Source organism: Xenopus laevis, chromosome 5L (genome assembly GCF_017654675.1).
Source record: "Xenopus laevis strain J_2021 chromosome 5L, Xenopus_laevis_v10.1, whole genome shotgun sequence".
Classification (NCBI taxonomy): Eukaryota; Metazoa; Chordata; class Amphibia; order Anura; family Pipidae; genus Xenopus; species Xenopus laevis.
This window is the reverse complement of record NC_054379.1, coordinates 97,687,016-97,712,910: the sequence shown is the minus strand read 5'-3', so window position 1 is coordinate 97,712,910 and position 25,895 is coordinate 97,687,016. Positions and strand designations below refer to the sequence as shown.

The 25,895-nt window shown below is 35.7% G+C and overlaps 1 protein-coding gene across 2 annotated transcripts in view; it reads left to right on the top strand.

Moving 5' to 3' along the window:
- The window catches only part of LOC108716928 (collagen alpha-1(XIX) chain), a 343,423-nt gene extending 320,944 nt beyond the window's left edge, over nt 1–22,479 (top strand). Inside the window, exons 50-52 of one of the 2 annotated variants that reach the window (XM_041563150.1) lie at nt 563–700; nt 12,662–12,739; nt 15,186–22,479. In XM_041563150.1, coding sequence (XP_041419084.1) covers nt 563–700; nt 12,662–12,739; nt 15,186–15,316 — 347 coding nt within the window. In that variant the 3' untranslated portion in view covers nt 15,317–22,479. Of the gene's footprint in view, nt 1–562; nt 701–2,644; nt 3,704–12,661; nt 12,740–15,185 lie in introns of those variants that run through there. The other variant, XM_041563151.1, reaches the window with a different exon arrangement.
- Nucleotides 22,480–25,895: the final 3,416 nt, after the last annotated feature.

Sequence of the window (25,895 nt, the reverse complement as noted above, 5' to 3'; positions counted from 1 at the left end):
CCATTACTGTAAGACACATTTATAGATATTATCCTTTCATTTAAGAGCGATATCACCTAATGCAAAAAAACATCACTTGGAGTAGGAGGGTATTCAGATTTTCAAACATTTATTTAAAGATTGTTTTTTCTCTATTTGGTAACTTGAGAAAGGCTATAAGAAAGCCACAGTGTCTTAAAACTACCATAAATAAACACAAGAAGAACTCAAATAAATGTATAAATTTTTAAATGTAAATTTCTCTCAAAACTCTGATAAATTTAACATCATTAGCAGTTATTTATTAAGGTTCAAGTTGTGTTTTCCATGAAAATTCAAGGTTTTTTGGTCAAAACTCACATTTTTGGTTTTATTATTATACCCCGACCCTGGAAATAGCTCAAATTAAAAAAAAAAACCTTTTAAAACCTGTTGAGGTCATGTAGGAGTCAATGGCAGAGGTCCCTTGAACCATTTCAAGATGTTAATAGCCTTTATAATGTTCAAGTTTTTTTCGGAGGGTTTTTCCTGCCAAAAACTCAATCAATTTGAGTTTGCTCACATTTTATGTTTCTTCCTACAGACAGAATGGCTGAATTGCTATCCCAGCTGAAGACACCAGCTGCCTTACTTGCTGCTCAAGGCCATGGCAAACCAGGTCCACCAGGAAACGATGGACTGCCAGGACCTCCTGGAGATCCTGGGCCCCCAGGCCACCAAGGTATCATTCTAAAAGCATCTGATTTAAACAGACTGGTTCCAGCCAATAATGACTTTAATGACAACAGGGTTTAGCAGTTTCAAACCTTTATAGTCCTCCTGTAGATGCTGTTAAAGGTGTTGTTCACCTTTGAGTTAACTTTGTTATTGAATGGCCTGTTCTTAGCAACTTTATGGTTAGTCTTCATATCTTTTTTTCTTTATTTGCCTTCTTCTTCTGTGTCTTTGCAAATTTCAAATGGGGGGTCACTGACCCTGGCAGAAAAAAACTATTGCTCCGAGAGGCAAAAGTTTTATTGTATTTGTTAATTTTTATTACTCATGTTTGTATTCAGGCCTCTCCTATTCATCTTCCAGTCTCTCATTCAAACTACTGCCTAATTGCTAGGGTAAACTGGACCCTAGCAACAAAAATCTAAACAATTCAAAAACTCCAAAAATAAAAAATAAAGTAAAAAAATAAATTATCTCAGGATATCACTGTCTACATCAGAGACATTAGGGGTTATTTAATAAACCTCGATTTTTTCTGATCGAGGTTTTTGGGCAAAAACTCAAATTTTTCATGGGAAAAAAAACTTATATTTATACCCAGAAGCCAGTAAAAGTCTGAATTTGAAAATCCACCATCTCAAACCTGCCGTCATCATGTAGAAGTCATTGGCAGATGACACTTTTACAATTTGAAGATATTGTGATCTGCTCTCATTCGATAATCCCAAAAATTTGGGTTTCCGAGTAAAAACCAAAAAAAAATGCACATTTTGGCCAAAGAATCTGGAAAATTTGTATGATTTGCGTTTTCGTTTGAGTTTTCCCTACTTTTTTTATTGATCAATAAGATAAAATTCTAGTATGGGAATTTGGTTGATTTAATAAAAAGATGAGATAAATTTGTTTTAGTAAATAACCCCCTATAATTTAATTTGAAGGTAAACTACCTGTTTAAAATCAAACTAAAATAGCTTCTAAGCAATCACTATATGTCTTAAAATGGCTTATTCTGCAGCATATTAAAAATGATAGACTTCTGCAGCTGCACACACACACACACACACAATATATATATATATATATATATATATATATATATATATATATATTTATTTATTTTTTTCAACAAAGACCTCTGCACTGGGAGAATCAGTCCCAGGGCCAGGAAATTATTACTTAAAGTATATTATATATATAGTATGTAGCTTTGTCTTGGGATTCCAGATACTAACAAGCAACTGCATTTAGTTTCACTAAATGTTTTATTTCCAAAGAATAAGGAATATGGTTTTCATTATGCATATGCCTCAGAACACATTAAATCAGCTGCTTTTAAATAATTAACAGTTAGTAAAAAATGCTAGTATTGTACTTAATTAGCATTAAACATTAACATAGAGCCCTTCTGCTTTCTTAAAACATCTAATCCAAAATTAACGTGTGTAACTGGGGCACAGAAGTAGATGATAATGTTTTGCTGTAGAAAGAAAAATAGGAACATTCTGACTCTGGATTATGTGCTACTGATTATGGTTGCTCTAAATGTAGCATGTGGATACATTTTTACACTAATATTTTACTTTATTGTATTGTCTACATAAATGTTTAAATCATATAATGATAATGTGCTCTGCTGCACACAGAGCATTTTATTTTGGTTCTTCAAGCCTTAATCAGGAAGGCCCAGGAAAAATCCTCGGGAGCTGAGAGTAGTTGAATAGCGCAGAAAATAAAGACTTAAATATGCAGTATCCTTGAATTATCAATCTCTTTATGTCTGGTTAGCGGCATACTTCGTGGTGAACCTCTCACAAAGGGCATGATAAGTAAAAGCATGTTAAATGACATTGCAAGATTTTCGAAGTATGGGACATGGACATAATAAATAAAAACCTTGGTCTTTTAGTAGTGTCGTTATAGGTGGTTCCTATTTATTATTTTTTTCTATTAGTTGAGTCTTCTCTGGAACCAGAATAAATGAAAGAGGAAAAGAAGAGAAGAAAAGTGCAATATGAAGATGTTTGGAGTTTAACAGTTTGAAGAAAATTAGAAATTTAAACTGCTTGAAACTTAAGAAATTGATGTAACTGCTAGCAAACAGTACCTGTGAAGTCTGAAGTAGGTTGGGAAATAAAACTGGACTAGATGCACCTTTTACTGAACATTGTAGATCAGAGATGTCCAACCTCAGAATATCAGTTGAGCTTGGCCATCCCTGCTTTAGAACTTCAGATGGATTCAGAGTTATTGTACTTTTTTGTATTTCTTCAACACAGATAATTAAGCATGGAGCCCAGGGTGCCCCATTACAGTGTCATTCACAGCACAGAAAGTTCAATAACCCCTTAAATTAGCATTCTTGTCAGTAAATGTTACTCACTAACACTGTTCCATCAGTAGAGAAATAACCTGTTAGCTCAGGATATCAACCAAAGGAATAATAAGATTTCATAGCAGATTTATGGATAGGACATACAATTAAGCATTTGTTTTTCATAAAACTGGTTAATATGAGTGCAATGTGTGCTTTAATGATATTTGTGAATACAATTTAACTGTGACGTGATGATAATTATTTTCAGTTCATTTAAGATGTTATATTGGTTTGACTAGCTGCTGAGTAATTCAAGGTGAATTTAATGGCCATGATTTTTGACAATACAGCATTTTGTATTTTTAGTCATCAAAGCAATAAAATGCCTGTAGTTTAAATTTACATTTTAGACATAATAATAATATGTCTTTCCCATAAAGAACTAATATGGTTGGACAAACAATTTGTCTGCCTAAAAACCTAAACAAAGATTATATAGCACCTTACTTCAGATAACTAATCCTGTTTTTTTCCTATAAAAATTTAAAAAAAGTCCATATAGCCTATACAGTACCTAACTGAATTTTGGATATTGAAGAAACATTAATTTCAAACATCTTTTTATAGGATCAGTTCAGTGTAAATATAAAAACTGGGTAAATAGATAGGCTGTGCAAAATTAAAAAATGTTTCTAATTAGTGATGGGCGAATTTGCGCCATTTCCCTTTGCCGGAAAATTCGCGAATTTCACACAAAATTTGCGAAACGGCGAAAAATTCGCAAAATGGCACCGGCGTCTCGTTTTTGACGCCGGCGAATTTTTTTGGGAGAATTTTTCGAATTTATTCGCTGGCGGCGAATCGCGCAAATTCGCCGCAAATTCGCACCTGCCGAATAAATTCGCCCATCACTATTTCTAATATAGTTAGTTAGGCCAAAATGTAATCTACAGTACAGGTAAAGGATCCCTTATCAGAAAACCCGATATACAGAAAGCTCCGAATTACGGAATGGTTGTCTCCCATAGACTCCATTTTATCCAAATAATCCACATTTTTAAAAATGATTTCCTTTTTATCTTTGGTAATAGAACAGTAGCTTGTACTTGATCCCAACTAAGATATAATTAATCCTTATTGGAAGCAAAACCAGCCTATTGGGTTCATTTAATGTTTAAATTAATTTCTAGTAGACTTGAGGCATGAAGACCCAAATTACGGAAAGATCCATTATCCGGAAAACCCCAGGTCCCGAGCATTCTGGATAACAGGTCCCATACCTGTATAAAGGCTGGAGTGAGTGGATGTCTAATAGAACAAAACCCAACGTCCACATGGGACTAAACTGTTCAGTGAGTTTGCAATTGATCCTTAGCATGCAGCTCAGATTCAATAGCAACAGTTATGACCCATGTGGCCCCCCCTCAAGTCACTGATTGGTTACTGCTTGGTATCCAATCAGTGGAAACCAAGAGAGCTGCAAAGCAGGAAGTGGTATTCTAGTTATTATGTTACACATCAAATCACTCCAGCCTTTATACATTACATTTTTGGCTAACTAACTATATTAGAAACATTTTTTTTTTTTTGCACAGCCTATCTATTTACCCAGTTTTTATTTTTATACAATTCCTTTAAAGATCAAGGCTGCTGCTTAACACTAAACTAAAATATACATGGAATTGTATTTGTTTCTGGATGCAACATTTAGCAAAATCCGTATAGATTATTTCTATTAATTTCGTTTTTTTATGTAGTGGTGAGGCCAAAATATTCCTTTGTACCAGACTTTGTACACATTTTTTTCCCAAACTGATTTTTTCTCTCACAGCATTGTATATTATGTAATGCTATTTGTACCTAGAGTACTTAACTAACAGTTTGATCCCAATGGGGGCAGTAGTTGAATATCATTAGACAGAATCAGTATATAATACACAAAAGCCATGAATATCCTGTAAATTATATCCTTATAAACGGTGAGTTCTGATGTCATCAGTTATAAACGGTGAGTTCTGATGTCATTTCTGTCACATGACTCACTGAAACTTGTGTATTATAATAAATAAAGTACCCCCAGTTGCAAAATATGAGGATATTAGAAGTTACCTCGGAGTTCCATGACCTGTATAAAAACACTCGGCCTTCAGCCTCGTGTTTTTATATGGTCATGAAACTCCTTGGTAACTTATAATATCCTTATATTTTACAAGAGGGGGTACTTTATTCACTATATATCAATTAGTGATAAACCTGACAAACATTCCTGCATTAGAGAGTAAAGTATAGATACAACATGGACTACTGGTGTTTAATCCCATAATAGCCAAACAGCAGGTAGCATTTACTGGTCAGCTGTCTCAAATCAAACATCTGATTGGTTACTATGGGTCACTAGACCAGTAGTAAGTTACCTTAAATTTTTTTTTTTGCAATTTAGAATGCCCAGCTGCCATGTCCTAGCATGAAAATGTGTAAATTGAGCTAGCTGACTAATTTAATATATTAAAACTTTAAAATGTAAAAACTTATTTTTCCTTTAAAAAAAAGTCTAAAAGATATAAGATTGGCTACAGTTTAGTTTTTATTATAGGTTTTCCCTGGCAACTGAATGTGAAAACATTGTGGGATTGTGTAGGCAAAATACCAAAATTCAAAGCAAAATGTGGGTGTACAAATCCAATGAATTCAATATGAAGACTTAAATCATAGAGGGATTTCAGTTAAAACGTCCTGTCATCACTGGCAGAACTACCACAATCAAATCTTCGAAGGGGCCCAGGTCACACAGTAACCCCAATGTCCCCCTGTTCACAAAGGGAGATATTCTGTACCGAAAATATTGTGAGTTATTAATAAAAGTGTACACAGTCTTACTTGCTGTTAAGCACATCTGGATTAAAATGAAAGCAAAACAATTGTAATTTCGAGAACTATAAGATGATGTGAGAATAGACATATACAGTAAAATTTGATATGATTTTATTTCTCTTTCAATCAAAGCTATTAAATATGGAGCATAATGGTTTGATATAGAATTGCTCTTTTAGCAATACCAGCTGTGTATGATGCTTATAAATAATTTTCTTTTTGTTAGGCTTCTCTGGCTTTTATTGCAATCTATAGAAGCATGCTATGAGACCTTTGAACTTTGTGTTTGATCGATTATCTTTAGAATGTCATACAATGTGAACAAGCTGAATCAGGACTGGACTGACAGCTTTCAGAGTTCTAATATAACAAAGATATCTTTTTAGTTTACCAACAAAGATTGCTGCTTTGAAAGTGCTTTGGTCCATCTCAGGTGTATGGCACATTTTTTTATTAGAAAAGTATGAAGTGCAGTGCTGAACCAGTGTTATTGTTGTTTGTTTTTCAAAAATATAATACCCTATAGATATACACAGTCCAGCTATACAGGCAAAACAAAAGGGACCGAGCACCATATACCTCTTCTATTTTTTTTTTATTTTAAAATATTAGATTGTCTTAAAATTCCTCAAATAAAAGTTAAAAGAAACTGATTAAATGTGAATTTCCTAGTAAGTTCATTCACACATGGTTTTTAACCTTGTACAATACTGTGAAATAAAGTCATTATTTGGAAAACTATATCTGGAAATATATGTTTTTCTTACTTGCATGAGCATGCTCAACAGACGACTAATTGTGCTGATAACATGGGCGCCGCATCTAAACCATTAACTAGGAGATAGGAAATAGTTTCATTGAGCCAATAACCCTAACACATTCCCAATTGCACCAAATCCAACACTAAAAAATATTAACATATATTTGATAAAGGTAGCCATCTTTGCTACATATCTAGGAATTCCTTGGTATCCACTCCAAGGTCCTCGACTTTTCAAATTGAATGAAAAGATATATATCTATATCTGTATATATACATATATAAAACACCAACACATTAATATGAATACATATACATATATGCACTATATGATGAAAATAAAGATTTATTCTTTAATCCAACCAGCCTCCTTGCCCCCCACCCCTGTACATGTGCATTTGCAGTGGCATCGTGGGGGGGGGGAAGCACACAGTGACAAGCAGCAGCAGGGGCAAGTGAGTCCGGACTAGTGGTAGGCTGAAGAAGTACCTGCCCAGCACCTCCCCCCCTCCCATTGTTACACCCTAGGCAGGTGCCTATTCTGCTTTCCCCTAGTTCTGGCCCTGCTAGTAGCTGCTAAAGTAGCCAATTTCTTGTGACAGGGACAGCACATCGATTGTGCCTACTAGAGCAGCCATCCTCAAGGTTAAGATGTCGCATTGTAAAATTATATGTACAGCATGCAAGAATAACTTGTGGATCTGAAATGATGCACAAGTAAGGGGTGGCATGGAGAAGCTTATACAGTATGCATGAATACAGTGCTGCTCAATGCTGCTGAGTTTATCAGGGCAGCCGCTCTGAAATGGAGTGCAGAGACCTCTAGTAATTCAGGACCCCAGAAAGGCAGTGTGCATCCTAATACGTCCAATTTAGCAGCCATTGTTTGCACATTACACACTGCTTTATTTTTTGTAAATAAACCCTAATGTGAAAACAAGGCTTACCCACACAAATTACATCTCCTCTCTCCATAATGCCACCAATGTGAATACATTGCACTCATTTATAAAAGTATTTGCAATCTCCAAAAAATTGCACCCAGCAAAAGCAGGTGCAGATTTTTCCGCAATATACTAGTAGTACATTTTGAGAACAGATGCACCCAACATATACCCACACACACACACAAGGGAAGGTGTATAAGACTGGACATTGGCAATCACACCTTTCAACTGCATTTGATTGATCTGGTGCAATAGAGTATCTAGACACAACATATAAAAAGAGCCACATACTTCCCCCCTAGTCAAGAGAGAGATCTGGTAGAGCAGGGGTCCCCAACCTTTTTTATTCGTGAGCCACATTTAAATCTTAAAAAGAGTTGGAGAGCAACACAAACATGAAAAAGTCCATGGGGATGCCAAATAAGGGCTGTGATTGGCTATTTGGTCACCCCTAGGTGTACTGGCAGCCTAAAGGAGGGTCCGTTTGGCAGTACATCTGGTTTTTATGCAACCAAAACTTGCCTCCAAGCCAGAAATTCCAAAATAAGCGCCTGCTTTGAGGCCACTGGGAGCAACATCCAAGGGGTTAGTGAGCAACATGTTGCTCGCGAGCTACTGGTTGGGGACCACTGTGGTAGAGGGTTCATTGCACTAGAACATGCTGTGTCTTACACAGTGCACCTTGCATCTCAAGCACTAAAGTTGGCTCAACTGGAAAATTGGTACCTGGTGTTGATAGATGAGCACACGATTCTACACCCATTTTTGCATCTAGTGCTGCTCCTAACAATTATAAATGGCCTTTATTTGGGATCAAGTCATACAAATACAATACCTGGCAACAGCCTTCCCTACTGGCAGACAGATTTTGATGTCATTCTGGCCACATTTGAGAATTCCAACATAAGAGCATCTATCCCCAGAGGTCCATGTTTGTCTCTCCATACTTTCCTTTTTGGTGTTTAATTTCGTAATAGTCTGTACAAATGACACTGCATTGCGTGTGTGTAGTCCTGTTCTGTGTAGCGTCCAGTCCTGTATGAATAAAGCAGCAAACTGTAGTAGGATGCTGGCAAGATGTCTCTTCATTTGTCCTATACTGTTATTTGTATTTACTTTTGTGCAAAATGCATTGCTGTAAGGAGATTATTTTCTCAGCAAATGTGGGCAAGCAGTGTGACAAAGTACATAACCAAACCTGAATACATTTTTATCCTCTCAAGGTCAGATTTTCAAAAACAAAGGTGGGATGGTTTCTCTATATGCAAATTCAGCGTATGTATAGTATGGACTTGGAGAAAATTGTGTTTCGGCTCCAAACAAATTAATCTTTTCTCCACTTGCCTACTTTCTTTCTTCTAGTTTTGCTTGTTATCTGTATCCCATTCTCTTGAATTATTAAACACTCACTGTGAAAATCAAATCCTTATTTTTCAAAAGTTCTGACAATGGCTTGTAATTTTATTTTTCTAAACAAATCTCACAAAGGTCTGTTGGCAGCAGAGTATATTTTTTAATAGATATGAATGCTGGAAATTCACATACACTTTTGACAGAAATTAAATAAAATGCTTGTAAAAAAAAGCCTTTTTCCCTATCATATAGATACAAAGCCAGAATTGAGTTAGGTGCACCTCCAAAGCTTGGAATGTACAATTGTAATATCTCCTCTGGATTAAATGGGGGTCACTTGTAAATAGAGAAGGAACTTTATTTGGTATTTAGAATATAAAGGAAAATTAGATCTGCTAGTTCCTTGGTTACTACTGATATTTGAAAACTGTAGCTTACAGTCTCCATCCATAAAAACTTCAGATGTTAAAATACATATATCTTTGCATATGAAAGAGTGTCATGAAAAAACTTAAATTGCCAGGGTGGCTGTTATACATTGAGTAACAGTCTGCAGTTTCCCTGGGCATTATCAATTCATAGCACAATGCTCTGTGTCATGCAATGGAAAAATGATAAAGACAACTGGACTGAAATATGGGACCTTACTTTAAGCTTATTGACAAATAAGGGGCTTTTGAAAACAATATACCTTTGCCTCCAAAGTTTTCATCTGAAAGTGAATGACCCACTGTAGGGACCATGAAGGTGGAAAGTTGGCATTCTCTTGGATACATGTCATTGACTTCCAGTGTCCTTGTGCCCAACCACAGGGATCCCTTGCACTTGAGAGCACTGTATTCTGCACTTTGCATCAGATGCACTAACAAATGTGTGACCGGAGCAAGGGTGCAAATCACTCTTGCATGATGCTACTGGCAGGTGTAAAAAAGATGCTGGTGCTGGGGGGGAGATTGGGGTAACTTTTTCACATACAAAATTCAGTTTTCCTGATCATACATGTATAGTTAAGAATGTATGATAACATAAACAAGCATAAGACATGTAGATTACTGGCTACTAAGGTCTTCTGTAAATCTAAGCAACAAAGTTGGCTGAGATGTTATCTAGGTAGGACCCTTGTATTATATTGTATTGCACCGCCCAAGCTCTATTTCCTACAATGCTCCAGTCTTTTTTCATTCTCATCTATCATGAAAACCCATGCACCTTCAATATCAGGTGCTTAACTCTGAGTTTGCAAATCACCAGCTCTCAATGCAAGGGAAAAACCATTACATATCATAGGACTACGGTCAGCTAATAAAAGGACCATATAACTATCACACCTATATTTTAAATAAAACTCATTAACCCAGCACACCTACAATACAGTTTATAGGAAAAAGTCAGATTGAAAGGAAAACACCTATATTTGGAAAAAAGAGACACTTTTAGTTACATGGTTTGTACAAAGTATGTATAAGCTGATGTCCAGTAAATTCAGTCCTGTAGTTCAAGAAAATGTTCACAAAAGCAGAATGGTTTCTTTGGAAGAGATCATGCCAAATAATGAGATAAGCAGGTATGGTCTTTCTCCTCCCAAAGAAAAAACTTTTTTCTCATAGTCAGGACTGATGCATAGACACTGCCTTGGCGGGGCGCATCAGCTTATACATACTTTGTACAAACCATGTAACTAAAAGTGTCTCTTTTTTTCCAAATATAGGCGTTTTCCTTTCAATCGGACTTTTTCCTAAAAGCTATATAGTAGGTGTGCGGGGTTAATGAGTTTTGTTCAATATATAAGCCACACTCCCATGCACCAACTGCTTTTAATTGCAATATGGGGATGAGCTGCATTTTTTGATTTTACCTATATTTTAAATGACATCTCTTCTTTGCTCTATGTAAACATGGGCATATTGCTTTAAAGGTACTGAAATGAATCTGCCTGCCAAAAATTCATTAATCTCTAACCCTAGTGCTTTAATTAATAGCGGCCTGCTTGCATAAGGTATGCCTTCCTCATCTGCTTCTGTGTTGTAGAGTGTGCATAGATGTACAGATGCCTTAGACATTAATGTTGCATTCAGCCCTTTAGTGCCAGGTCATCCTCCTTTCCCAGTGTTTTGTGAAGCCGGGAATAAAGTCTGCAATGCTGCAGGCTTCACTTGACAGAAATCTGCCAGAGTATATTTTAGTTCTAGTTACATGAATTGACTGAACCGCATGGTCACTCACAGTCTTTCACTTTCAATTTTCATCAAGCACTCCAAAGGCCTGAAACTTTACTTTTTTTATGTTGAAATGAAGAAGGCTTCATACGGAGACCTTAATCACAGTGTGCAGAATCTCTGAACTTTTTTAAGGGCAAAATGACTACCATGTGAAGGCCACTGGGATTAAAAAGTTCATTCTTTGTGATTGCTAATTCTCGGGGTGCACTTGCCTTCAAAATTACTACTTTATTAGAGAGAAGAACAGTTTCCCAGCTTCTTCTGACTTGAATGAAAGCAGCTACGGGTCATTCTTTCAAGTCAGTCACAGTTCTGGATTGAAGTTCTAAGTATGTACTTAGGCCTACAGCACTTGAGAAGCTGAGAGATTTGAAATATACTGTATGACAACTTGGAAAAATATGGGTTGACTATTAAATGCTTAATAGATTCTCTCTATGACTTAGATGCTGCAGAATCAGTGATTAAAGTGAAAGGCATGTATTACAAAATCTATGGAAGCTGGGACATAAAACTGTCCCTTTCATTTACTAATGACATAGAAGTAGCTACTGCCAGGAGATATTCAGGTCTGAAGTCCTTCTTTTACATCTGGTAATGAAAACTGACTAGAACTGTTTAATTTATGTTTAAATTAGCTTTTTATCATCTTTCAGTCTGCGTTTGTGCTTTGTTATGCTACATTTTCCATAGTCGCACTATGGTCTATAAAGAAATGTTACACATATCTTCAAGCATAGTCCATGTTTACAGTGAAGGCCTATAAAAATATCTGTAATTGTACACTGGCTTCTCGTGTAACACTATTAGCTTCAGCATTAACGTCAACCAACCCCATGTCATAAGAATGAATATGACCCACTCCGGCCATTCTGGGGACCATATTTTAAGGCCCAATTCGGGGTTGAATAAGAATTAGGCTTTAAAATCTAGAACTCTTTTTTTTTCTTACTGGAATGGCATGGGGTTAGTTGATGTCTCTGTTTTAGAACAGTTGGTAAACCCCCCAAAATGAATTGATGTAAACTTGCACTTGTTTTTGCCTGAGCATTTTTGCCTTTTAAATTAATATTCTCGTTTTGGAGATATGGGCACATTTGAGAGATTTGTAGACTGCTAATGCCAGGCATTTGTTAAGCTAACTCTCAGAAAATCTAGGGGTAACTGAATCCAGGAAGTGCATAGAAAGTACATAGACAATTAGGGTTACGCAGACGCTGCTAATTTGTAGTAAAAATAGATAATGAAAGCCAACTGTTTAAAGGACAACATTAAGTACAATTACATCAATTCACTTTCTGGTGTTTAGATCCCCTTTGATTAATGTTTGATCAATGTTTATATTTCCTCTTTTTATTACAGAGTGCATACTATAACCTCTAGACTGACAGCAATATGTGGCAGTGGCTCAGCTATACTGTATATAAAATATTCTTTCCTTGTAGTGTATAAGTTTGTTTTCATTTCAGGTGCTTACAGTGCCATTTCTTCTTTACCTTGACAGGATTAAGAGGGCAGAAAGGTGAGAGAGGAGAATTTGGCATTGGTCTTCCTGGAAGTCCTGGTCCAGCAGGCCCTACAGGTAGTCAATCTTTTTTTTTCTATAGTAGAGCTAAGTGAACTGCTGCAATGGAGTTCTTGAAATATACAATCCCTGCTTGGTTGCATTTCTTTGGAAAAAGATCTCCTAACCATTGCACTCAAAAATAGATATAGGGACTGCACACTCAAATTTAAAAAGGCAAAATTTTATTACATTTACGAAAATACATTTACATTTTCAGCTATGGCCCAATATTGGCCCATGGCCCAGTATTGGCCCTACGCGTTTCGACCACTAGCGTGGTCTTCATCAGGGGCAAATTTCATAGAATATTGCAAAAAGAGATAAAAGGCAGAACGAATGTGTCCAGAAAATAGGTTTAAATACCTTTGTGTTACCCTCTGTAGTCTCCCTACGCATGGTAAGTGGCGTGTGACATCACATCCGCTCCTAACCCAGAAGTGTATACAACAAAAAATGCGTCGCAATCCAAATGGAACGCACATGCGTTCCAAGTAACGCCTATTGTCGACGTCACTTCCACCCACTCTTGTCGAGATATGAGGAAGTTACCGATGCTTGTTCTGTGGAGCGCAATTGCGTTCCAGCGTCACTGAAGCCCAAAAATTTCAAAGAAAGGTGGTATTTTCAGGAAATAATACCTTCCACCTTACATTTCATTTTAATTACAAATAATCCCAAAATACCAACAATAAGCTACAGACAACTTCCTCACCTCAACAGGTTATCGTTCCTAAACAAAACCAAAAAAAAATTATAAAGAAATAATGTATATACAACAAAAGAAGGAGACCAAAAGAAAAAATAAACAAACAAAAAAAAGAAGAAAATTATTTAACATAATATATCATATGTCATATGCCAATGAAGGTGTAGTACTTGTCCCCATGTATTTCTTCACATTACTGTAATCACCTATAGAAAAAGGAGAACGTAAATCTTTCAATATTGTATCAAGGTCACTATAGCAACGTAAGGCAATCATACCTACCCAGGATTTGAAAAAAATTAATCTCCAGTCAGAATTGCACTCGTCCCACATATTTCCCCCTCCTTATAGGTTTTATACAGCAGAGATCTCATTAAATGGCAGTCTAATGCCTGGAAACTGATCTCGGCGATCCCTATGAGATCAATGCTTTGGCCAGGAGACATAACCCAAGATATTCAACCAAGCAGGGAAATTTGAGCTTAAGATAAACATAAGTAGAGGTAAACAGTTAAGACCATCATATAGGATTAACCTGGATGTTCTATGGTGAATTGGCAATTTTATGATCATGAACTTGTAACAGAACAACCCTGTTATTTGAAAATGTACACATGCACAGAATACATGACTAATAAAACTCAGGACATGACTAATATGAAGACTAATTTGAAAAGCTGATCTGACTAGAACATTCTATAGCATGCTAAAAATAATTTTAAAGGACCTTTAAATAAAGGAAAGACTTTTATAGGCCATGGCTGACCTTAAGTAAACAACTGTGTTTCCAACTTCCTCTGAAATAGGAATCTAGAGAGATATGGGGGCAAATTTACTATGCGCCGAAGCGCCTAACGCTAGCGTCAATTCGCTAGCGTTGGGCATTTTTGTTACTTCGCAAATTCACTAACGGACGCTGGCGTACCTTCCCTAATGTTACTTTGCACCCTTACGCCTGGTGAATTTGCGCAATGGACGTAACTACGCAAATTCACTAACGCGCGTATTGTACTGAATGCTACCTTTTACACTAGACTTCCTTCGCCACCTCAGACCAGGCGAAGCACAATAGAGTAGATAGGGATTTCTTCAAAAAAAGTTAAAAAATTTTCTAAGTCCCAAAAAACGCTGGCGTTTTTTCGATATTATGGGTGATAGGCTGAAAAAGATCGAAACATTTTTTAGGGCTCCCCTCCTTCCCCCCTACATTTCCTAACTCATGGCAACTTAACTATAGAGTGGGCACATGTGTAGGGCAAAAATTAGAATTATATTTGATGTTTTGAAGGTTTCCCAGCCATTTGTAGTGCTGCTACATATTCCTCCATTGAAATTTGAATTTGGCGCTGTATGCAAATTAACCATCGCTAGCGTAACTTCACTTCGATTAGAGAATCAACGCTAGCGCAACTTCGCAACCTTACACTACCCCTGAGCGCAACTTCGGCTTTTAGTGAATTTGCGGAGCGCTGTTGAAACTACGCCTGGCGAAGTGCGGCGAAATTATGCCTGGCGCAACTACGAATCTTAGTGAATGTCCCACACGGTCTCATCAAGGATTATATATTCTTAAACTTTTAAAGACCCTCATACTTGGTATAACATTATTATGCTTTCGAATACCAAAACTTGAAGTATCATGCCCAAATGTTTGTCATTTACTTCCCTTTAATAGACATATAAACAAAGGTTGTTAATAACTTTTTGAATGGAATATTTGTGTAAAATATCATATCAAAATATGTTCTATCCCAGGTATGCCCGGTTCACCTGGAACTCAAGGACCTTCTGGACCTTCAGGACCTCCAGGCATAGGAGGAAGGTGTAATCCAGTGGATTGTTATTATCCTCTATCACATGGTCGATCACGACTCAATGGAAAATGAGCTTTCTCTGGAAACCAGCGTGTGAAAGATCGTTGAGATGATGCTGAAAAGAGACTGCCCATTGTTACTGGAGGCCATCTTTCCTTAAGAAAACACAGGATAGGGTGTTCTTCAAAGCAATGGGCAATTACATTATAAAGCAATTTCCACAATGGAATCTTGGTATTCCTCTTGACTGGTGCTCAAAAATCTATTTGCCACCAGAGGCAATGGAACAACTTAGTGGGAGATAAATCCAGTCTTGAACAACTATTTATACTATGATATTGGCAAGAAAAACTTTGGCTGAACCATGAAGGATACATTTCTTGTTCTGACAGTAAAAAGTAATGTAAAAATCACCCTCATTGGGGTTTTATATGCATTATTTTTATAAATTATTTGATCAGAGGTATTTTTCCTTCTAGATTATTTTACCCTTGGTTTAAAACTCAATCGCTGATGCAGTATATACTCAGCTTTTGATAAAACCTGGATGATTATGCCAAAGTCTATTGATATTGACCTACAGTATAATTTCAGCTTGGAGGAGTCTGAGATAAAAGAATGCATTCTACAGCTGATCTAAGTATTATGCCAAAGTCTATTTATATTGACCTATTATATCAGCGTTTATTTCTATATACATTTTTTTTGTAGGAATGAGGTAAAATAAGTTGTATTTGAGAATAAGCTTGATAGAGATGTAAGATACATTTGGAAAATAGATTCTTTTCCATGTGAACTTAAAAGTAATATAGTCAAGCCTGTTGTTTCCAGAGGCCAAGTACCTAAACTGTTTGCTGTAATTTTTAACATTTGATGTTTGTGTTGCACACATCTTTAAAACCACAAAAGTCTTAAGTTTTCTACTCATGCATAGCATTCATTTAACCACAACATTCTCATTTAGTGACTTCCATTGTACAGTGTAATTAGCAACTTAAAGCATATAATAACTTTTTCTCCCTCTGCTATTTCCAGAAAGAAATCACTATTTATTTAAATGCCAATGGTAATATGCGCTACAGTCTCATTCTTTAGCAATAATTTGCCATTTATGAACCAGGGATACCAGTTAATTATTCCTAGGATGGTGATGGTCTGCTTTTTTTTTTTTTTACAAAAGATGCAAATTGAGATACTAATTCTTCATTTAATATACGATTACAAGTTATAGGGAAGGATCACCTATATCATTACTACTCTCTGCAATGCAGGTTTGGCAATCTGGAGAGTGTATATATATATATATATATATATATATATATATATATATATATATATATGCTGGCCTTGCAAGAACAGACTTTAAAGTGAATTTGTTACCTCTATATATTCTTTTACAGTTCTCATAAGAGCATACATTTTCTGTGATCTCTTTAGATCAGCACAAGAATTGTTATGATGCCTGATACTGTCGGGAATATATGTTCTACTGAGGTTCTTTGCAGTGAGAGAAAACATCTCGGTGTGGTGCTGTGAAACCTCTATGTAGTATCTAGGATCACATTGGTTGGCCAGAATCTTGACTTTATTATTGCAGTTTATTTCCAAAAAGTGAATAAACGACCTGCATACTGTTCCTGAGAGGGGTTATAGCTTCTCTCAATTCAATAAAGTAGATAGGAGTTGGCTGTAAAGATTTAGACCTTTGAGAACTGTGCCGCTATATGCAAGATCCTAAAGAGCACTTACTTCTAGAGTAGCCTTGACCATGAATCAAGTGTTAGTGAAGGTTACATGACACATCATACCTATATAACTTTATTTTGGATTTGGAGGGCAAGCCCGGGCGGAATGTTCTTTGTGACTGGCAGTTACCCAGAAGAAGAAGAATACTACAACAGCCATAAGCTATTTTACCAAAATAAAAGGCAAATATATTTGATTCAGATTCAACTGGATCAAGGGTGGGACACATAAGCAAAGACTGACAGAATGAAAGGCTTTATTCCTCTTCCATAATTGTTAGAGCTTTTAAGTCAGATAGGCACTAAAGAAGCCTGAAAATGAAAGTAAATGTAATCAATTGTTAGGAGATAGATTTGAATATATTGCGTGGGTCAGATATAGTGATGAGCGAAATTTTTCACCAAGTTTCTCCACAAAAATGACTACCAAAGATGCCAATGGTTGCAAAAAATGGTAGTTTGTCAAATATAAATTTGTCCTAGAAATTTTCGCTGTGGATGTTCGCCAAAGCGAAACTGATCAGATTCGTCCATCACTATATACTTCGTATTCCGTAGTGTTTTTTCTTGTTTACTGCAACTATTACTGATAGTAATAAATGAAAGGTGCTGATTTTTATGCACGTTGCATGAATGCAAAGTTGTACATATATACAATAGAGATGTTAATATTTTGAGACTTTAATTGTTGAAAAGAATATACTATTGAGATATTGCTGTGTGCTCATTTTAATTATTTTTTATTTGTTTTAATATCTGGATTAATAGAGAGGGATTGTACAGAATTATGATTAAATATAAACACACCCCCCTGTCTAATGGATTGAGCTGCTCCACTGGTGATTAATACTGTTTTTGGCACAGTAAGCAGCCTTTTTTCTCCATTACCCCTTCTCTCCATTACGTATATGACTTTTAGTCGAATTGTATCTAAATTACCTTACTAACTATGTGTGTTACATGAGTATGAAATGTGTTTTTTTGCCATTTTTCTCATGCCTTAAGGGGCCAGTGAGAATTTTAGATACGAAAAAAAAAAAAATCCCAGCATGTATAAAACACAAAAATTCAAATCAAGATTTTGGTAGAAGTTTTGAAAACTTGCTACGATTAACCCATCAGGTATAATAGTGTTAGATATTTAAGAGCACTTTTGGCTAAAGAACCCTAAGGGAAAACAAGGAAATGCTTTATTAAACAGGGAAACACATTTTTAATTAAAAAAATGAAAGCACGGAAAAAGTGTAAAACATATTTTGGCCTGAATTAAACTACTGTACATGGGAAAATGAAGCTTTAACTAAATGGGAAAAATTAGCCAACTGTAAAAAAAAATTGTATTGTTAATATGGAAGAAAAAAATGTTAGTTAAATCATCAAAAAGAGAAATCATCAATACATTTATTACTTTTGTTTTTCATTTCAAGGAGAAACAAACCTTTACATATAATATTTCTATTTGGGGATAAATAAACTTGCAGTGATCCTCAGTTTAACCGATGAATACCATAGTTTTAAAAGGTTCTTAACTGACCCCTAAATGCACAAAGTAGCACTTCTGCCACGTTATCACACTGATCATTTGAAGAGATACATGTAATACGGCCAACCTTGTATGCAAAAGGACCAGTTAAATGTGCCACGACTTGGCCTTTGAGCTGCTAAGCTTTATTTGCAATTAAAGTTCTGATCACATTTTACGACTGAGCACTGGACTAAGATGTATACACCTAAGGTAAAAATGTGTTGCTATGAGTATCAGTTGTCTGTCTATGCAGGTACACTTCTGTCCTGACTTATTGCCTGGCACATTTTTAAACAGGTATTGTTGCATCACAGCATTTAATTTAGATCAGACACCGAAAATTCAAAGGCTCAAGTAGGGGGCTTAAATATAACTAATGCAGTGATTCAACAGATGTGATTATGGGATGTAATCATGAAAAAAACATTTAAAAAAAATAATTATGCTTCTATAGCCTCCAGTGCCCCAGATTCATCAGGCATCCCCAGCTCAGATGTCCACAAATGAAAGTGATAGCCCACGATGTTGTCTTCTCTCGGGAACCATGTACACAAGGAGCATGAGTATATAGCCGCCATGTTTGCAATTGAATTCATCTCCAGAGATGGCAGCATTGAACATATCAGAGCTGGGGCTTCCTGATACAAAATCCCAAGCCTTAGTTTGTGTTACAATACTTAAAATACTTATAGTTATATTACATACCCTGCACACTGTGACAAACTAGAAACAATAGTAGTTTCACAATACAAAGAGACAACTCGGGAGTGTTAGCTAGACTACTTTCTGGAGTTGGCCAGCAGCTAAAAACAATATTCAGGCCTTTTTTTGCATACACAAAAGAATTGTCAGTGCTCAAATTCAGCCTGTGTGACCCCTATAAATATATTTTACAAAAACTGAGGTGCTAGTAGCACATTTTGTCAAAATACTTAAGCTCATGTCACTTTAAGGCCCTTTATTTCAGATGTGTCATATACTGCCCCCTGTGTGCTTAATATTAAAATGCATTGAGAAACATTAAACCCCTAGCAACAATGTGCATTAGATGTGGCTGAGCCGTAGAACTGTGTTCACTTGCCCTTTGCACTTAGGATCTATAGGAGCATTGTCAATCATTGATAGTATTTCCAGTAGATAAGCTACTAAATATGTTCACTGGCTCAAAAAAATAATATTAAATAGGCTCAAAGGAGAAATATTTACATTGCCTATATTTTTCCCTTGAATGAATTATATTACATTCCCACATAAATCTTTTAAAAAGGGGTATTTTTAAAGCACTGGGACAAGAAGATCACCTATAACCTACATATATGGGTTTTGTTTTCCTTAAAATCCTTTTGAGGTCTTTTCAGTTCCTTTCCTTGTGTTTGTATGGTGATCTTTATTGCTGTCATTTCAAGTCTTGACTGAATCTAGAGTATTTAATGATGCATATCGTTTTTAGCAAGTCACGGTACAGGGGAACGTTGTAGCTTCCTACTTGCTGAAAAACGCACATGCAGTATCATTCATCTAATATGTGTTGAACATCGTCGATATACAGAGTTATGGACAGTTTCACTTATGCACTTATTTTATTTTTCTTGTTATCATTTACGTTGCCTTTCCACATCAATACATGCTCATTGTATCACCAAATGGCCTCTAAAAAGAAAGGCGACACAAGCCAGTGTTTGAACATAAATTTCTTAGAAAATTGAGTCCTACTTCCCCTCAGTGCTATTTGATTGTCTTTAGTGCAGCCCTTTGACTCTCACATACAGGCAGCTGGGCTCTAGAACAGCAGAAAAACTTGTTTTAACTCATTTATTATGTCTGCTATAGAAATTGTAGCTTTCTTGTGTTACTCTTTGCATATTGAAATATGTATTCTTTAGGACTGATATTGAATAATAATGCTATCTTAACAAAATAATCCAATATGTTGTGATTTGGTTTTAACGTTTATTAATGTTCCATTTTATTCTATCGCTATAGTATATATTATGATTAGTAATATTCTTTAAGCATTTCAAGGGCAATTGACTATGGAAATCTATTCAAATATAGATTTGATTCAAGTCAATACTTTAGAGGTCATTGAATTTTGCTGCGAAAGAGAAATGATCATGAAACAAAAACTAGTGTAGTGGTAAAAAGATCATTTTGTTTCTTTGCCTATTAGAGTGCGTATTATTTTTCTTCTTGCTGGAAGGACCTTATTTTAAGTAATGGTGTGATTTACTGTAAGTTTTCCGCATAGAGTTCATTCTCCCTCTTAGTCAGTGAATCACTGTAGGGAAGAGCCAGGCATCTCATTATTAAACCGGTCATATTAAAATAGAATTAAGCAGTGAGCTAATATAAAGCATGGTGAGATTTTTTTTAAAAAAGAGGGAGATGTTCACGCACAAAACAGAACTTGAAGAATAAAGCGTGCATGAAAGATATTTTTATTGAAACCCGTCCCAGTTAAAGAAATCTTTCGAGAGATTATTTATAAAATGGTGAACTTTTACTTTACTTTTACTTTAACTTTTACCCATGAATAAAAACACCTCTAAAAATCCTATCGGAATGAATAGATTGGCGGATTTTTACTGTGGTGAGCTCTTGAAAATGCTAATTAGATCAGGATATTCTCATGCACCATTCTCATGAGTCTGCAACTTTTTGACTTGACCTCTTCCATTGATATTAGACCATCTGACAATATGGCTATGGGTAATTGTAATAATCACACTAAATTAGGTTGGCCCTAGGGTTTCTGCTATATGGTAAATGTATCAGTTTGCTATCAATTGCAGACCAGAAGCAGTCTGTCCTAGATTTAAAGAGGAAACCAAAACGTATTGCCCCATAGCTGTTCTGAATGGGCAGAATTGACTATAATTGTGCTCAGCTCTAACTGGTGGGTGTCTCATCCTATCCAGCAAAGAGAAGTTCCACATCTCTGGTCCTGTCTGTTTTGGGCTTATAAATATTTAAAGAATCTTAAGATAGCGTTAAATTGCTGACCCAATAATATCACAAACCCGTCTATGCTGATCACAGTCCTAAATAAACGCATGCTCGCCTGTTTGCAAAATTGCCAATATATCAGTCTGATTGAAAAATAAAACATCAAAAAATGATTGTTGCATTTTACTTTTTGAAGTATGGATATCTAAAATAACATGAAGTAGCATAAGTGGAAAGAAGAAAAGCTTTCTCTTATGCCAAGAAAGGCCACAGAATTCGTATTTATGAAGCATTTTAAATATATTTTATTAGTCACATTTGCAGAAGCGCTCTGGCTGTTTACATCCAGAGCGCCTTAACTACTTGCTAAAAGCATAACATATGAATTACTTGCAATATGCTGAGCTATATCAGAAGCTTATTTTTGCTTCCCACACTAGTTTACATAAATCTCCCTCCTACGTATTTATTTGTAGACATTTAATTAATCACAGCACAGGAAAAATCTATTAACTGGAATTTAAACACACGGAAGCTTTGAAAATATATATTGTTAGAAGTCCAATCACAGTCAACGTGCCTTATTCCTCTCAGTTAAAGCTGGGAACTGGCTGTGGGTGATTAGACATGTAGTTTAACATTTTCTGAATTTCTAATTGTGATCCAGACTTTCTATACTATTATTTAATGTTTTCATGTTTCGTTTACGGCCTGTAAGGGGTCTAAACTGCAACAATGGTTCCCAATATAAAGTATTAAAACTATGTTTCAAGCTAAACTATCACTTTCTTCTCAACCTATTATTAGTTCTAATTAGTTATTAGGCCCTATACACTAAAGAAATAAAAGCAGGATTTCAACTAAATGCCCCTTTGGAATGAACACACTATGTTTTTGTTTGCTCTAGGGGCTGTTAAACACAAATGTCCAGAATACTAAACAAGAAACATGTACAGGTATGGAATCCATTATCCATAAACTCCCAAAAAATCCATTTTAATCAAATAATTTTAAATGTATACAAATTATTTATTTTTCTTAAAAAAAACAGTATCTTGTAATTGATCCCAAATAGGATATCATGAATCCTTATTGGAGGCAAACAAACAGTCCTTTTGGGTTTCATGAATGTTTAAATTATGTTGTAGTAGACTTAAATTACGGAGATGTTAATTACCAAAACGATTAATCCAACTCCTTCTCCCCCCCCAAAACAAAAAATGAGCTTAGTGGATAACAGGTTCCATACTACATACATTCTGTATTATGCTTTTGGTATCATACTGAAATAATTACTACTGTACATAAGCAGTGCTTATTTTCTTCTGGATTTTAAGGGGGTGATTTTATATTACTTAATTTTTTTAAATAGCCCTCTCATTATCTGCTTTTTTGGGGGGGCTTTTCGTTGTAAAAGCTGTACTTATACAGACTAGTGATTGAATTAAATTGGTGAAGTAACAAAATTATATAATGTTGGCGAATCTACGCTAGCGTTAGTCACTTCACCCTTTAGTAAATCTGCCCCATAGGGTGTGCTCTGTTATCCAAATACCCTCTCCCTGTGCTAGACCCTGTCCACTCACTTCTACGCTGTGTATGTAGAGTAATAGCACTGTTAACCTATTACTTTCAGAAACAGCTACCAAAAGGGCACACATTCTTATTGCTTGAGAGGATAGGGGTGATTAAAATACCCAGTATGCAATAAACTTTGACATTAGCCTTTTGTGTGTTGGATCCTTTATAAGACAATACAGGGCTGTAACATTATTTGAGGGTCACCAAAATGCTGATATTAATTCTGACAACCATAACCAGGCCAGAGATTTAATTTTTTTTTTAACTTTTATAAATAATACAAGACATTTTTTATGCTTTTATTCTTTGTAAGGACACACAGGCACTTTGTCCTGCGTTCTCCTTTGGCTTTTTAAAGTGTCCCACTACAAGGAAATGCATTTGTTCCATTGTTTCCTATAGTGTCCATACTCAGTGGGCCACTGCTGCATTCCACATATGTTTAGTGGTTCATTGTGGTGCAGTCAATGTAGTGCAGCCTCCATTGGAAAGAACAGGCTGCTTTAAGCACAGGGAAATGCAGGACAAAACACTTGTGCACAAAAGCCTTTGGTGCAACTTTATTGAACTACAGCAAAATCATTGTATTTGAATATAGTGGTACAGAATGGTGTGAAACTGATTTAGCACAACCTAAATGCATGACGTGTGTCATAACTTTAGATTGGTTGTGTCTTGCGTTTACCTGACTATTGCTATCTGAATGTGCCACCCTATGATTCTGAATTTATGTTACTTCCTTGTGTTCCTTTTATACCAAGATGATTTCTAAAATAAGATCTGGCATTTACACTTACTTTTCTTCTTCTCTTCTGTACAATGCAATAAAAATGTTACCAGCAAAATGTCTTTATTGTTCCTCTGCTGCACTGTGGGCTTTATGTAGTTTGGAAAAACACAGAGAGCGGTGGGTTTGTTTTATCCGTGGCACTTTCTTCAAATTACAAATGATTTTATTGCATTATGTTCCTTGAAGTTGGAAAGAGAGCAATATAGTTCCTGACAAAAACGGCTTCTTATTTAAATCCTGCATTCCACTTGACCTGTTTTGGAAAGCAGCAAAATAGCTGTAATTGGCATAATATTTGTGTTTCAAAACAGAGCCGTCTTTTCTGCACAACTTCACAGATCCTTTTAGATGGCCACATTTAAACCCATTGCCTTTGCTCTACGGAATGGCTTTGCTGCAAGTCTTTATTGTGAAAGTCAAATCTGAGTAATGTTTTCTAATGAACTCAAAACTTTTCAGTTCATTCAGTTCAAAAATATTCACCATCAAAAAGTACATAAAGAGTTTTAGGCAGTTAAGGATCTGTATTTGTATAGAAAGAAAAAAAGAGAGAGAATAAAGGATATTCAGAGGGTTTATGAATATAAATAGTATATAAAGCACCTTTATTGCTTTGGAGCTGTTAGCGCTATGCCCACCTCATCAAATTAGATAAGTCCCAGTGAATTGCTGTTTTTACTCAGGGCCAGTGTTCCTTTTTCAGGAAAGAAATGCTATGCCGGCATCTTACTCTATTTCTAGGCATTCTATGGTTGTGTGTGGGCTTTCGTATACATAGTGGAGTATAATTTTAAAATTTTACTCTACTGTGCATGCAGTGTAAGTCAAAACTAGGGATATCTGGGAAAGGTTTCCAATAAAGAGCACTGGAACTGACAAAAAAACAGCTCCTATGTTGTATTATTCTCCTACCCTTTGGTGGCTAACTATGTTTTAGGAGCACATTTACTAAAGAGACACCCGAAGGGACATCGGCAATTCACTAGCGAAAGAGAAAATTGCAGCCAGTTAACATGTAATTAATATACTGTAGGGCTAGTGCAGAGCTGTGCTCTGAGCCTTTGTGCTCTTTGCATATTGTAATATTTCCTTCAGTTCACTTGAAGGTAATAGTAATATTTCAACAAATCTATATAATCTTCAAAAGAAAAACAGCTATAAATGCATTCTATGTTACTTAGTAAAGGGTCACTTGCAGTTTACAACTTCCCAAAGACTCGAAGCTTTTACCAACTTATGTCTATATTTTCAATGGAAGAAAATTACATATTGTTACTATGCATCAAAAACAATTTGACAATCAAGAGCCTTTGTCACACGCACTGTACTCCAGTTTATTGTTATTATTATGCACATTCTCGGTTGTAAAGCCAATCAGTGATTGGGTTCTACAACTTGCACACATGATTATTCTGAATATCCTGGCTATTTCTCTGCAAAGGAGGCAAATGATACCCACTTCTAGCACCAAAACCAGTTCATACACAATAATACACATAAGGTCCCAGATTCAGTTCGGTGAGAAAAAGGATTATCACGTGAAATCAAATAGATTCAATCTGAGATGCAATTCAATTCAGAAAAGCTTCTGTCACTGTTTATCATGTGAAAACTTGATTGAAATCTATGGGAAAAACTGGAACTAAATTTGGAGAAAAGTTTTTAGCCTCTAATTTAATCTCGTCCATGACTTTTCACTTGATAAACTATGACATAACTTTTTCTCACTGAACTGTCCCAAAGTCTCAATAACCAATCCCACTAGCGCAAGTGCCGGGGCTTTAAGGGGAGCAAATAAACTATACCTTATGATTGAATTCTTAACCAATAGCAGCATATAATATATATATCATAATAAGTGACCTATTAAAAAATCTTCTCTATAGATAGATAGATAGATAGATGATAATAGATAGATAGATAGATAGATAGATAGATAGATAGATAGATAGATAGATAGATAGATAGATAGATAGATAGACAGACTCAACTTTTACCTTGAGCCACAATTTTATTTTGGTCTGTGTGCTCCACCAGATATCACCTGAAGGAATTAATACAGCT